General features: G+C 42.8%; 1 protein-coding gene across 1 annotated transcript in view; it reads right to left on the bottom strand.

The window, feature by feature from the left end:
* Positions 1-14,264, bottom strand: part of LOC112468405 (MAP/microtubule affinity-regulating kinase 3-like) — a 205,761-nt gene that overhangs the window by 100,252 nt on the left and 91,245 nt on the right. Inside the window, exon 2 of the mRNA XM_025037558.1 lies at positions 11,563-11,865. Coding sequence (XP_024893326.1) covers positions 11,563-11,865 — 303 coding nt within the window. The remainder of the gene's footprint in view (positions 1-11,562; positions 11,866-14,264) is intronic.

Raw genomic sequence — 14,264 nt, 5'->3', positions numbered from 1 at the left:
ACCCGCGACCTTAGAAGTTACACACCGGCGGTGTCCCGTTATATTTTTAGTGCGGGCACACTGAAAAATGCACGACCGAGCAACCATCCCCCTCGCCTCCTCGTCTCCGGTCCTCTCGGTCTTTCAGGCCCGCTCTCGCCTCGTTAGAATTCATCGTGTTGCGCGCTTCGTGGCCGTTCGCAAGGTAAACCGGTGGTTCCGCTTGACGCTTTTTATAAGCGGCCGCGCGATGATTTATGCGGGGTTAGTCCCGGAATTATCGCGCTTGATCTCGCCCTGAAGAACGGCGATTTTCTCGCGAATAGCCCACGGGTTTATGAGCGGTTAAAAATGGAAAAGTTTCGAGAATATAATGTTTGCTCAAAATCTTGTTATCAAGAAATACTAGTTCTGCTTATCTTAACAGATTTTTATTTAAGGGCTTAGTTGGGGCGCGACACATTTTACAAAAAACCTTGGTAAACAATAATTACTTGTCAACTTATCGTTGAGAAGAAATTTATAATTTGATAAGGAATTTTACTGAAAGATGGTACTATAATTTTGAGAAGTTAATCATTAATAAAATCATAGACGATTTTATAAATATATATCTATTTTTTGTTAGTGATATGTATCTTTGCTAATTTAACGACGTTAGCAACTACGAATTTGCGCCGGTTGCTGAGTGAGTTTCGGCCATGAAGTTACTTAATTCGACTCGTTGCTACGGAAGAGGAAGAAATCGAGAGGAGAAAAAGAAGGTGCTGAAGAGACTCGCGAGTCTGCTTTATCTCGCTCACCGGGCGTCACTCGAAAGTCTCTCATTCGCCACCTCTCGCGTCGAGCATTCGGCTTCGAAAGGGGGCTTCTCTCGTTGCATTTTAATATGCACTCTCACGGACTCATTTCCGATTCTGATTTATAAACAAATCACGCCTTTATTCAAATTTCTTCACAGAAACTCGCTCCGCCGGAGTTTCTGCAGATTTCGCGGCCTATCTCTCATCCCGCGCGTCTCTTTCCCCGTTAAATTTTTCGTATCTCGCGCCGCGCGCCGTGCCTCTCTGCCCCACAAAATCTCCTCTTGTAATCCTCTCTCTTAAAACCATCTCCTCCCTACCGCGTTTTCCAACTCCGCCTTCGCTCTCAATGCTCTTTAGTCATCTCGACGGTTTCCTCCTCGCGTACGCCTGTAACCTCTTACTCCGATGGCGTCGAGGTACCCTCCATAACCGTCCGGGATCCACCCTTGCCACCCTTGCGCCTTGCTCCCAATCTGGCACGAATTTGCATGGAACCCTTTCCCAGCGGCTGACGCCTGTTAGGGCCGAAAAGCTCCACGACGACGTCCCTCGCCTTCTCTGCCTCTCTCTGTCTCTCCCCCTCTCTCTCTCTCTCTCTCTCTCTCTCTTTTCTCCTCTCATCCCCAAGCCTCCGACGAGCGTCAGATGAAATATTCATTTAATTATGACTGATTAAAATATAGATAGCCACGTTACGTGCTGCATTACGCTCGCTATGGCGCGAGCATCCGAACGAGTATTTTCCGCGCTCGTTCGTCTCCGCCCTTTCAGGGTGTCGGGGAATAAAGAGCCCGCGGGGCGCGACGGCTAATTGTCCGTAAGGAGGCACCGCGGGCTTCCGCGCAAATTACCACGTTGGCTTGAGTTTATCGCAAGACGGCCTCGCAGTTGCCATCATAAATATTTCAGAAAGACAACAGGCTGCACCAGCCGCGGTGCACCTAGTCGCGATATATCACGTCGCGCGGCGGATCTAAGTCGATTCCGAGATAATCTGCGTGGAATGCGTTTCATCGTGTAGCATGTAGGTACAACACATACCGGATATCGCTAAAGATGCGGAGCGAAATGCGGAAGAAATGACCATAGCTGGAAACTAAGTAAGTTGTAGTTAAGTACTGAAGACATAGCGATATTAAATCAGGTTCTGAATGGGCTGGAATGTAGAGCTGGAATTTTCTGAAAAATGTTTTATATTAGGACTTCGCAAATTTATTCTTACATTTTGTTTACTCTTTTGTTGAAACTGAAGCTGTTAATTTTATCATTTATATGAAAATCTTAATGTGTTTCTTCCTTGCAGTTACAAAGTAAATTATTAACGATGAATTAACAATTACTATTATAGTCATTAATGGAAAGAGAATCATGTTGCGTGTCATAGGGGAGTTTTTTGAGTGATTGAAATTTGTAGAATGCGCGCAGTTCGCCGATTGCGACGGGCACACGTGTCGAAACCGACGACGGCGGCGATAATATGCAAATGCAGCTGTTACGGCATGAACGCACTCAATTACCAGGTGCGAACGGTCGAACCGCGCCGGTATCAAGCGGGTACTTAACATCGATTACTTTAACGAGAGACGACTCCCGAATTTTCGTACAATGTATTAAAGTGCGATTAAATAAGAGCGATCGATCGAGTATCGATACATATATATCGGTTGGAGGTCTAAATACGAGGCGCGAGGGGAGCGGCGTTCAAAATTAACAGCGATACTAATTCTGGCTTCGTTACTCGGCCCCCTGATTAATTCGATGCAAGTATGTTACAGCGACAGGACGTTGATAATTAATGACGCCGCGACGTGGTGGAAATTTCGAGGTGGATCTAAGTCGGTGGTCGCACCGGAACTAGGTGACAAACGATTTGCCTCCGTATGGCGACGTAAAGAATGTCGGGGGGGAACTATCGCTCCTTCGTTAACGTCTACGTTAACTACCTCGTCTCGTTAAAACGCTCCTGCGCTAATTACGAGTTAGCGATCGTGTTGTAACAGCGCGGAAAAAAAACTGATACGTTACGCTAACATCGAATTTTACCGTCGTTGACTTTTTGTTGCATAAACAGCAAACTTACAAAGTTACGCGAGCAGTCTTATTAAACTCCGCCGGAGATACTACAATTATTATATAATAATGTATATTATTTGGGCACGTTTTGTAACATAAGAACTTTTTAATTATTCTCTATGTTTGAGAAATTTTCGATGATATGAAATATTATAAAAAATTTACGTTTAAAAATTAGATTCTTCAAAAAGTATTCCGCCTAAATTAATGGATTACTGTACATCAGCTTGCGCTACATATTACTGTCAGCTTGTAGCCAGTGAAACCGTAATGTAGCACAGCAAAATATTCTGAACAAACGGCGAAGTTTACTAAAAGAAGAAGCCGTAAAGAGCTCCGGCGCGGCGGAGCTCCGACGAAGCGCGCGAATCCTTATTTATCCTCGATTATGAGGCCGTCCTCGCCGACGACTCTTTCGGTTGATTAAAAAAGAGTGGAGAGGGAGAGGCGTGTAGAGAACACTCCATAAAGCTGCACTCGTTTCATTTTGCGTCCTTCATCAGACTGTCGGCCGCCTGATGTACGCGCGTAAAGGGAAGTAGCTCACCGGAGAAGATGTACGCGCCGGGGTCTCGTGGATCCCGCGAGCTGTGCGAAAACGGCGGGCTCGGTTACTTCCCTAAAATAAGAACGCGGAGAGAAAATAGCCGGGGCAACGCGCGTAAGCGACCCGCTAATGCTACCGAGCGAAATTTCTCCCTCGAGGCGCGCCGAGTTAAAAATGACGGAACTGCTGCATCATGCGGATAGATCTCTTGTTTGCGTACGCTCAAAGGTTGCCCATATTACGTCGAGGCGCGCGCGCTTTAAAATTCACCTCTCGCGTGGAATAGTGGGCCCGTGGAGGCATTCAAAGGAGGATGCATCAAAGGCCCTCCTCGATATAGCTTTCAGTGATCCGCCGCGTAAGTCGACGTGGAAGAAACTTCGCCTGAACAATGCCGAAATAATACATGAAGATTTATTGTTAAGAAATGCACTTTGCGTCGAAGTTACCGAATTTTCCTTTTAACTTTTACTGCCCACTCAGAAGTTAGGAGAGAAAAATACCGTGGAACACTCTGTACATATAATTTAAGTTAAGCTTCAGGCTTTCCACGTACATACTTCAACGACGGAATGATGTAGGCGTGGAATATTTTAATCGCGTACTCGTATCTTTTCTTGTTCCCATGCATACATCGCGTATAATCTGAGGACAAGAAGCCGCGGCTATTAATTCCCAAGAAGAAGTCTCTATTAATGCTCACGCTAATATTCGCCACGAGAGCTTTACTTTCGAGAGCAACCCTTTCGCATAATGGCGTTGAATTAGCACCAGCGTTTCCCCTAGCCATGGCCCTGGGGCATATCATCATTTGCCCTCGCCGCGCCGCCGTCGCCACGGTTCCGTCTCCAATTTTTGTCCAGGACCTTTAAATTACTCGGGATTAGGCTGCGTGCATTTTACGAGCGGGCGAACGACAGAACTTTTTTAATAGCACGATAGCGGGTACGGTCTTAAAGCCCTTTTTTGCATTTTCAGTGCTCGCAGTTTAAAACGTCACGGTCCGAAAATTTATCATTATCCTACCCCTCCTGTGGCCTGGTTTATATTTGCGCATGAGCAATGCGCGCGCGAAGACGTAGCGCTTATTAAATTTTGCTGGATTAGGCGAAATCGATGTTTCTTCTCATTTTGTTTATTGAATCGTATATCTGATAATAATTTATTTATATCAACTTCATATTCGAGAAAAAGATACTAGATGAGATAATTCTTTTATTAATGCGCAAAAAATCAATATTACTGATGTTAAAATTACAATCGTGCTTTTTAATTCTGGTTGATATATTTTTTAAAGATATAAGTAATGTACATATCTTTAAAATCAGATAATGAAATTATAACTCCAATTTACATTAATTTTTCAAATTATTTCGCTTGAATTAATCACGAGAGTGAGTGAGGCGAGTCATATGAAATTTTCTTTGGCTGAAAAATTAATACGAACGATTGACGCGAGGATTACGGCCATCTGCATTAAGATAGATCCGAAGGATTTCCTTTTAACAAATAAGGCTACTATTGTTCCCCGGCAATGGATTAAAGGAGGGGGCTTGTTTAATTTGGGTAATCCACGCGATTGCAGCCGCAGAATGTAGTCCGCTAGGGGGGAATGTCGCGAGTAAGTTCTTGTCCCGGCAAGGTGATAACTCTGTACGCAGGTGGCCTCCTCTCCTTCGTGCTGTCCTGCGGTAAACCGCTCGACGGTCCCTTTAATTTTTACCGAAGACGGTGCTTTTCCAAATGAATTACTACTTACCGACCCTCCCCCGCCCACTCCCCCCCGTGTAAGTCGTTCGCCCTGTTAAAATCACCCGGATTTGTCGTCCGTAATTTACGGGCGACATGCCGGAAAAGAATGAGAGAAAAAAAAGGAAGAAATAGATGGACATAATAACCACGTGTAACAGCGGCGCTATTTTTAAATTCCGAGCGAGAGCCCTCGCTGTGAATCCCCGCGAGATATCAGACCGATTTTAATGGGATTACAAGGATATTTCTCTTTTTTTTTCCTACTATTGTTCGTTCATTGACGTGTGTGTCAGAGGATTTGGAAACGTCGGGCTGATTGGCATTCGGCGAGGGAACACCTGGGATGTTAGCTCTCATTTATTTCTGACATCCGACTATTCTATATTTTAGTTCTCGTGACGATTCGTATAAGATATGCATAGAGGATTAATAGAATTTCGCGGTCGCAATTCGAAGATCATAATCTATATATATAAACTGGACTGTCTGTACGTTCCCTATTAATTACTAAACCCTGTGACCGATCTGGACCAAATTTTGCATAGTTACTCTCTACCTCCGCGAAAGATATAGAAACCTATTATAAAACCTGAACACCTCACCTCTTTCCCTAGACACTTTGTGATAATTTAAATTTAGCGCATTTTTTATATGTATATAAGAAGCCCGGGTAATGTCATGCAGTTAAGCTAGTATTTTACTAAAAAAACGAAGAAAAGGAACGATATTAAATTCTTTAAGTCAGTCACACGTGAACTGTTTTATTTCGAAGGCGCGCTTCCTCGAATTCTGCGCGAACACATTAAGCGTAACGAAGAATGCGTAACAAAGAAAGTATTTCAAAGCCGGGCGTTCGCTCGACCGAGATTTTTCAAAAGTCGCCCGTTAATGGCGGCATAAATATCCGCTGACCCGAGAAGGAAGGGTGTCGGCGTCGGCGTCGGCGTTGGCGTCGGCGTTGGCGTCGGCAACGGCAGCAGCGTCGTTGGTTGATTGTAATTAGCTCCGCGGCATCGTGGAATTTTCCGGTGGAAATCGTGCATTACTTGAAAAATTGGATTCGCCTTTATATTTAGTGGCCGTGAGAAGGAAGACGCGAGAAAAGAATGCGTGTACACATAACTGACGTTATATCTCACCGAGGAGAAGATACACTCGCGCGGGCGACGCGCCTTTAAAGAAATCGTCTGCGTGGCCCATTCAAAAGATTCCTGGCCCGTTGTGGCGAGGAGTAAAACGCACCCATAATTTACGATACCGTTTTCACGATCGCGTGAGACAGGAAACGACAGCCGGAGATAGGGAGGAAAAAAAAAGGAACGCGTTTGCTCGCGTTTTAAGAGCCGGTGCGGTGTCGCGCGAATTGTGGATTCAGCTCACTCCCGTGACGAGCTCTCTCCGCGGATTCCATCGATCGTTACCCGTCTCCGGGGTGAGCAGGCAGGAATTTTAGCAGTCGGTTTCGCGTACGACCATCGTGTTTTAATAATAAACGCGTTCCTGTTGCGTCGCTATGGAGAGACGTATCAGCAGGGTGGAATTTAAGGGGATATGATCGTTGAAAAGAGTCGAGCATTTTTTAAGGAACAGTAAAATACTTGCAAACAAAGTGAAAATTGTGCAATTCTTTTACTTATGCTTAGAACAATTTGGAGATGATCCTTCCTTAACGAAAATTTTATTAGTTTTCTCTTAGATAATATTAGATGCGTTATCTCTGTATTATTTTTTAATCTTGAAATGTTTTTAATTTAATGTATCAATTTTTAGTTTTGCTACTTCAATTCTGTATCGCTTTTTAATCTCAAAATTCGCGAAGCGAACCTATAAAGAAGTAGCGCGGGTTATTGGAAAGTTTCCGACAGCTCTGGAGCTGGAGCTACGTTCTCAAGGGTTGAGGGAGAAATTTTTCCCGCGGATTCTTAAACTCGCGAGACGAGATATTACCGCGCTACGCAGGCGGAGCTGCCGGAATTGCCGGCAAAAAAGAGCGAAAGCTAGCAGCGAAGCGAAGACTAATTTTAATTAGTTACTCCCTCGGCACGCTTCGAACGCCTATCTCCCAGCCTCCCCCTTTCTCTTTTCCGTAGTCCTTTCGTCATATTATTTTCTCTTTCTCTGACCCTCCTATCTTCTCTCCTGCGATGTTATCTTTCCACGGTACGTTAAGAAATTGCGGCGAGTCAAAGGGAAGTCTGCTCACCCGGGCCGTTGCCGCTCGCTTCAGATCCCATCGAGGCCGTCGTTCCTTTCTTCCCGGCAAATTGAAGAGTATGAGCTCGAGAAATGCGTTCAGCCCATTTTCGGCAGTTGTTTACGCGATACTTGGATAGTGTACCATAGATGATTCGGTTGGATATCTATCGATTTGTAATTTTTTAGAAACTCCCTTTCGTATATCGTCAGGAACGTTATCTTTTCTTTCCGGTAAATTGAAGAACACGATCTTGAAAAGACCTTTTTGGCTTACTCTCGGCAATATTTTATTCTGCAATTTTATATCGATACGCATCAGAGCGCGACTTGATTAAGAATAAATGTATATCTTCGGTTAAGAAAACGTGATTACCTGTACTCGAAAATGAATAAGCAAGAACCCGGCTGTTACTAAACTGATGAACTCTCCCGGGGACAAATAATCATCTTTCGACCAAGGCGATATCGCGTTTCCGAAAATTTACGATCGTTCGATCGCGTTGGACGGTTTACATCTATAACCACCCTCGTAAACGGTCCCGACTCGTGTAGGGTTTCTCGAATCGGACCTTCGAGGCATATTTAATTAGGGAAAACTTCACCACGATGTGTCCTTGAGAGGATCGAGCATCTACCACGATCCCAAGAATACATTTTTTTAAAGAAAGCGCGAACGTGATAATCGCAAGTGCTTGTAATTAGACGGAAACTTCCTTTATTTATCCAAATTCTTTCAAGTATACATCCCCAAACTTATTTATTTCTATGGATAGACACTTTGCAGCTTTTTGACAAAAATTTTTTAATAAATACTTGAAATTCTCGCAATTATTTAGTTTTCTCTGCGTGCGATTCACTCCTTTGACAGTCACTGTGGTCATGAAAAAATTACAAACAGGGAGATATTAGCAAAAAAGCTTACTTTTTATGCTCGCTATTCATTCTCTCTGATATTATTCATACAAAGGGAAAGTTACGAGGCCACCCTGTAAAGAGTTAAAAATTCGATACCGCACACGGAGTCCCCTGACATTATCTACCCCTATATTTCCGATGTGAAAACCACGAGAACGAGATACTCCGTACGAATGACTGAGTCATGACAGAGACAGAAAAAGGCAGATAGGAAGAGAAAGAGAGAATTTTGAGACCACTGTCAGTCCCGGAGGGTTACGGCGTCGGTGACAGCATCTTCCGACACTGATTAATGACGCGCGGAGTCAACGACTAATGCTTTGGGGTGCGCACTTTTCGTTCTCTCTGTCTCTCGTTCTTTCCCCCTTGACATTTTTCAATCGGTCTGCACCGTTCACGATGGCTTCTCGCCACAGCATGCCCTAAAATTCAGAATACAATCCTCAGCCGCTGTCGATCCGGCTGCTTTATTAAATCCGCATGCGAGAGTTATTAGGCCGCCATTAGGATGTAATCTGTAATCGAACGGGGCATTGGTCGCCAAATTTATTACAGGTCTAGCGATCGTTGCACGTGCTACGCGGGAATCGATAATGCGATTAATGTGGAATACAAGTTTGAAAAGAAGTAAAATAATAATTATTATATTTCCATAAATAGTTTCGCGATGTAAATTTTGATCTTCAAATAAATAAAATTTAATGTGCCTTCCTTTCCAAGGTAATTTAATTAATCTCAAATTTTATGCTACATCAATCAAACATACAGCTAACAGCTTATTCTCATTAAATTATAATTCAAATAATATTATTTATTACGCATTCAATACTCTCAATCGACAAATATGCAAAATTAATAATTATCTTAGATAGTGCTAACGAGCTCATAAAATAAATCGCGAAATTACAACATAGCGGACTCGATAATTTATCGAAAATGATTTGGGATATACGGAATATACATACGCACACGCAAAATACCCGTCGTATATTTATTTTGATACGTTAAATATTTCGTAGCGTGTGTGTTGACTCTCGCGGTGCTCGGCGCTCAGCGTTCGCTGTTTACGTCGTGACGTCATCGTGCGCGCGCGGTCGCTGCTTCGCTTCGCCATTCCGTCGTCGAGACTCGAGCTGGTAGGCAGCAGCGCGTGCCGCTCCGTGCTGCGTATTATCATCCCTTCGAATACGATAATTTGCGCAGCTTATGCGATGTACTAATCTACCCGATTGCTGACTTGTTTCGAGACATCATTAGAAGCAAACGATGAATTTACCCAAGCAGGTATATCGCTCGAATTTATTCCGATTGAAATAGGGGATCGGAGCAAAAAACGAGTCGAGTCACTGTTTCGTGTCTACGGGCGATAATTATATCATTAACGACGTTTGTTCCTTGCGGATCGAATATATTATATATCATATCGTTTCGTGCGTTTCGAATTTTTTATTAGATGCAACTTTTTCGTCCCTTTCGAATTGAGAGCGCAGAATAATGCTCACGTTGCCGGACGAAGTGACTTCAGTAATATCGAAAGCCATGATATATCAATAGTTTCGTAGTAATCGGGTTCAAATATGAGCAATAAGGCCCGGTATTCGGCATAGAATTGCGATTCACGTTTACAGCGCCGAAAGCATCGCTCTATCTTCGTCTGATATTCGATATGTGCAACGAAAACGGAAGATGCTTACAGCGCGTAGCGTGAAGTGAGCTGCGAGCGTGAATCGAACCGCGCAGCCATACATTTTGTGATTAATTTGAAAATCGCGGCGATGACGTCACGCGCAACGCCCGGCGCCCGGTCGCCCGGTGTGGTGTACCGACGCTGCGAGCTGCGATGCACCGCCACCGTGCTGTAGTGAAAAGAAGTTCATGTCGTTTACACTTTACGTTCGAGGAACGAGACTCGAGCTGGCAGGTAGACACGCAAGTCGCTCTGTGTCATTATTGAATTATTCCTCTCTGAATTATATCAGTAAAAAGACGATTCGTATTTCGTTTCCGACGTTTAGCGACATCAATCACTTTTGCGTGTGTTACGCGAGATATAACCTATAATATATGTTCGAAATATCGTGTGCGTGTAATACCGAAATTTAATTGAATATTTTTTATCGCTCTCGAATTTATCATTATTAACTCGACATTATTGCGTTTATCGCACGGCATCGGGATGAAATTGCCGGTGCTGCTTTCGAGTTTTTCGTTCTTCGACCAGTAAACGGAGTAACGGGATGTCGCGGATCAAATCCGCATCGGGCGTCGTCGGGCGGTATCGTGGCGTGTTTTCAATTAGTAAGTAGAGTCATAATAATTGTCGACAGTTATTAAAGTTCTGTTTAATATTTGTAACTGTAGTAGTACAAATACTATAAATTTGACATCATCGGTTCAATGAAACGTCTACTGCGAAAATCGTTTGACCGAGGTCTATCGAGCGTAAACACGAATCGACAAAGCAAAGAGCATAGTTTTGAATGTTACACACTGCGATTATTTATCCGTAATTTTAACATGTTTATTCACCCATTTGTCATAATGCAATTTATATATTATTATACGGAATTAGATTTTTTCTAAATCGCGAACATGTATTATTTGTTGCAGTGTGAAAAATGAGGTTAGGAGCAACAGGTATTTGAACTTTCACCATCGCTAAGGATTCGTGTCGATTACGCGGACAAAGTGTCGAACAATTTTGCATTCGCGAGTGAGTGTGTGAGTGAGTGCAACGAGGGAATCTGAGAGGAGGAGGAGGCTTGGGAAGCATCGGGCGACAGCGGAGCAACAGTGAGGTAAATATAATAATCTATAATTAATTAATTATTCAAATAGTATCTAGTACTTGTAATATTAATCGTTTATTCTCTCCATTCTCTCGTCTATTTACATATATTTGTGTTTGAATGACTTAAAAATAAGAATTAGAAAATAATTTTTATTTATGAAACTTTTAAAGAGGATTTATTTAAAGAGAAAACCACATTTTCAAGAAGAATTGGATAATTGTTTTATTAAATATCTACTTAAAGACGAGTAAAAAATTTAAAGCGCGTAATAATAATTTTCTAAGAATATTAGTTATTTCGAGCGCCGTAATAACTTTGATATATTTGTATGTTACAGTTCAACACATAGTTTGCAACGTAGTTTACTCCGCTGCAGCGCATCGTCTCGGTGAGTTAAATATATATATCGAGTCAATGTCCTGTTCGTTTTGAGGATGCACGGTGCGAAAACGATGGCCAGAGCCGATGGTGACATTCTATTGTTCTCCTCGTGTCGCGCTACTCGCGCCAGATGAACAATCAAGCGTTCCATCAGATCGTAATTCGGTTTCGGCAATTTCTTCAGTATGGCGAAGAGCGTGCTGATTCGATCGTGCGGATCCGTCAGGTTTGCCGCGTGCAGAAAGTCGTCGTAATATTCGTAGGTCAAGAGCGGTTCCGGTATGTCTCTGAAAAAACTCTTCAGCACCGCAGCTAGGACATGCACTTGATAGTTCTCGAAATCCACCTTCTCTAAGTCGCCCTCGTCCATTTTTATTTTGAGTTCTCTCACTTTGGAACTAACACCGCTCTTTCTGTATATGCCCTCGGTATAGAGACATCTCGTGCATCTCGATAGTTGTGATCAATCGATGATCTACTGCGAGTGGTACTTTGCCGTCACCGCAGTCCAACTTGTACAGTGGTACACCAAATACTTTGCGCGGTAATTTAATACTTATTTTTTAAATTTGATTTTACATAGAAGTCTAATACTTGATTACTTGGCACCAAATTAGGATTGTCAGTACATATACATGTATAACAATATCATATTTTACGAACAATATCATATTACTTGTCTTGTAAGTTGTTTAATCAACTAATCATTTGATTTATACATTAGTTTGCGAAATACTTGTGTCGAGTAGTCAATATCATTTGATTTATATATCTGACGAAAGAGACCATCGGATAATCCATCCGTTCTTCGTTACGCCGTAATTCCATCAAGCTCCCCCAATTAATCCGCTCGCTGTGTATAGCACGAAATGCAAATTGGCAGGCTTGGGCGCACTTTCGGACTTAATTGTCGTCGCCGGAAATGCCCGCTTAAGCGAATCTGGTATTTATATTACCGATAAACGGGGAATGCATATTAAAACATGCAAATCGACTAGATAAAAATTCGGGTCGCTCCCCCACGCTGTTAAACGGCCGGAATGCTGAGCCACGGAGATTTCAGGGATTTCGGACAGAAGGGTGCTCACGGTCGGAGTTTTGAACGATCGCGGGTTCGTGCTTTACTGGCTGTTTCGAAGAAAGGGGATATATAGCGCGTCGCTGCTGCTGATGCAAACGATTCGACATGAAATTCCGACGGTAACACGCCACGTGCATTCCTGTCACGCGTGTCGGCTTCCCTAACAAAGCGAGGGGTTGCGGCCGGGCATATGGGGGTAAATCAAAATTTCGCATCTCCTATATACGCGATCGGATCTGCGTCGGTATCGTTTTGCATTAGCTACCGTTATTTCCCCTGTTCAGTTCGAACTGAAATGCTACGTAGCGAATAATCGGGAATCTGTCGCCAAAGAGCAGCAACGATAAAATAAAAATTAATTACATATTTAAACATAATTTTATTTCAAAATTTATTGTATGAGGTCGACGAATACTTGATACATATCTTAATCTGGATAATATTTTACACAACATTTTTTAATCTCTCCTCTTGTCGGTTATGATTCCTTAGTTGCATCGATTCCGAGAAGTTGCATCAGTTCTGGGACACTCCGTATATATCATGAGCAGCATGTTATTAATGCTGTCGGAGATATAAGATATAAGGAATACAAATAATATGAACGCAGCAGGTGCTACTGCATCTTTCTTCCCCATTGCGATTTTTCAGGTTCTTGATTGAGGCATTAGCGCGCGGCGACAGAGCGTCGTTTTTCCGATACCACGCCGCACCAGGAATTATAGCAATTTCGAGATAAACAGCTACCTCGCGGTAGAAATTGCCTCGACGACGACGTCGCAAATCGCGGAGCGTCTTCATAATTCCACGTCGCGTCGATCATTCGCGCGATCTGTCATCGCTGATTATCGTCGTTCTTCCTTCTCTCTCTTTCTCTCTTTCTGTGTACCCTCTTTCTCCAACATTTTTTATTTGCGAATGGATTTCTCCGTCGAATCACGTTCGTATTGTCCCGCGACAGACACGACCACGTTGTCAGAAATTTTTCGATGGTCGAACAATAGAGCTTTCGCAATTGCTTCGCTCGTGCCGAAGCGAAAATCCAGATGGCTGGAGAACCCGGAGAGTTTTCAGATAGCCTTCAATTGTCATCGATCGTCACTGATTATATCGGTGCTTGGAATAAGCCTATCCACCTCATTTACCTTTTTCACGGAACAAGCTGCGATATTTTGATTTTTATTGATAATATTGTCTTGTGGTGAGAGTAGAATGAATACAGCCGGTTGAGAAATATTACCAAACAATTAAAACTATTTTGCAATTGAATGGCACAGGATATTCTAAATGTCACGAAATAAATTCATTAATTATTAGGTATATACCCCGAACAATTATCGAAGCTCGTGAAGATTATTGTGTGAAAGGCTGAGGCTCTATTCAAAGAGACTTCTCTCCCTAAGTTTTATGCAAATAATATTACGTTCTCGCTCTTCTTCTGATCGCAGCAATTCGATCATTTAACATATCAAAAGATGGTTCATGTGAATTGCTTTTCGTGGAAATTCGACGCTTTCACTTTCGTTCGCACAACGGCTGGTTGTACACGTTGGGAGCGAAAGTGTTAATTCTTTATGAGTAACCCCATACCATTCATAATTCATAATTAATGACCGCGGCACGGTATTCACAGTATCGTATTATATGTTTTGCCGTTGCTCAAATAGGACTTGAGCCCGGAGGATAATGTGTATTGTATTGTTATTATTATCGTTATTATTATGCCGGTGAATTTTTTACGC

This window comes from Temnothorax curvispinosus, unplaced genomic scaffold (genome assembly GCF_003070985.1).
Source record: "Temnothorax curvispinosus isolate PA1 unplaced genomic scaffold, ASM307098v1 QBEX01018442.1, whole genome shotgun sequence".
NCBI classification, from domain to species: Eukaryota; Metazoa; Arthropoda; class Insecta; order Hymenoptera; family Formicidae; genus Temnothorax; species Temnothorax curvispinosus.
Note: the sequence above shows the minus strand (reverse complement) of the source record. Positions and strands in the feature narration are given on the sequence as shown.